This window comes from Plasmopara halstedii (genome assembly GCF_900000015.1).
Source record: "Plasmopara halstedii genome assembly, contig: Scaffold_3120, whole genome shotgun sequence".
Lineage (NCBI taxonomy): Eukaryota > Oomycota > Peronosporomycetes > Peronosporales > Peronosporaceae > Plasmopara > Plasmopara halstedii.
Genome location: NW_020190023.1, coordinates 1,835,429 through 1,836,781, shown reverse-complemented (window position 1 = coordinate 1,836,781; position 1,353 = coordinate 1,835,429). Strand labels below are relative to the sequence as shown.

General features: G+C 40.9%; 2 protein-coding genes across 2 annotated transcripts; both read right to left on the bottom strand.

Moving 5' to 3' along the window:
* Positions 1 to 406: 406 nt before the first annotated feature.
* Positions 407 to 743, bottom strand: PHALS_07929 (uncharacterized protein; the record flags this gene model as incomplete). Its single annotated transcript, XM_024721478.1, has 2 exons — positions 407 to 427; positions 495 to 743. The coding sequence occupies 2 exons, from the start codon at positions 741 to 743 to the stop codon at positions 407 to 409; spliced, it is 270 nt and encodes an 89-aa protein (XP_024586573.1).
* Positions 744 to 998: 255 nt separating this feature from the next.
* PHALS_07928 (uncharacterized protein) lies at positions 999 to 1,331 on the bottom strand (the record flags this gene model as incomplete). The annotated part of the gene is made up of 1 exon (XM_024721477.1): positions 999 to 1,331. The coding sequence occupies one exon, from the start codon at positions 1,329 to 1,331 to the stop codon at positions 999 to 1,001; it is 333 nt and encodes a 110-aa protein (XP_024586572.1).
* Positions 1,332 to 1,353: the final 22 nt, after the last annotated feature.

The following is a 1,353-nucleotide window of genomic DNA, read 5'->3' as shown; positions in this document are numbered from 1 at the left end:
GACGCTTAGAACAAAGACGAATCAAATGTGTCTTGCCAAAAAATGCGAAAATCAACTCTGTTCCTGCGAAATAGAAAGTAAATGAGTCATGTGTTTACCCGAAAATTGAGCTTTTAATATCCAATCAAAACATATATTTAGAATAAAATTGCGATAGCATTTGAAAAAACATTTAAATGTTGTTGGATTGCAAAACGGATCATGCTCGACTGATAGTTTTGATCAAACTAACGTATCAATCAAATACTTGCAAATTTAGTCATTTGATGCGACTGCAACTAATTCATTGTCCGTCTTGGTAGACGCTTATCGCGATATTTTAAGTATTCATGGCTGGTCGCTCCGGCCAACTCCGATAGACTAAACGTTTCCAACTTCCACGGGTTTCTTGCCAAGTCATTTGATATCAGGGCATAAACATGAACCGCTGACATCGAGCGTTCAAACCATTGGTTAAATTGGTATGCCAGGTACTTGTCACCGAGATTTCTTACGGTTTTGTGTGTAGACATTCGTGCAGTAAGCAATATAGCTGCCACTCTTGCGGGGCCGACAGCCTTGGTAAGCATATCAACCAGCGACAGTGCATCTTCAGGATACCGTTTATTGAATTCAAGGTGATAATTGAGCCAAAATTGGAAACGAATTTCGTTCTCCACTTCATTGAGAAAGATGGGAATGACGCCATCATTCTTTGCAAACGCCTTCACGACCACGAATGGGCGAATTTTTTGGGACAGCATAACTTGAAAAACGATTGCTAAATATTTCGACGCCCTGACGTTTCCGCTATTTTTGGGGTAGACCAAAATTTCCAGTAATTGTGGCGTTCTGTAGTGTAGAATGAGATACTTCAGTTCACATACACGAGGATTCCGATTATACTCAGCTTGGTTACTAGAGGATAGATATGCGAGCCACTTGTCAAAATTCACGCCAAAGAAGTTGGTGGTATCAATTTGGCTTAGCACTTTGGATTGTTTGATACTAACATCTTTTCACCAACGATTGCGCAGTTCGATGGCGAGTTCTCGAGTACTGATATCCGCGATCCCATTTTTGAATATGGTATCCAAGCGCTCCGCAGTTAATCCAGCTGCCATAGCCTTATAAATCGACTGAAATGCATCCTTTGACTGTACATCAGATTGACATACAAGGTAGGCCCACTGAATCCAATTTTTGTCGGCCAGAATGTTTACGGAACTATCTTGCGGATGAAAGATTCCTATTAGAGCTTCTGATGTCACCCCCTTGTTTATTAGATCCGTGGTCTCACCCCACGAAATAATTTTTTCCTGGGCGTTCTTGATTGCCAAAACTTTTTCCATGAACTCGAGGATTGTCGAACTA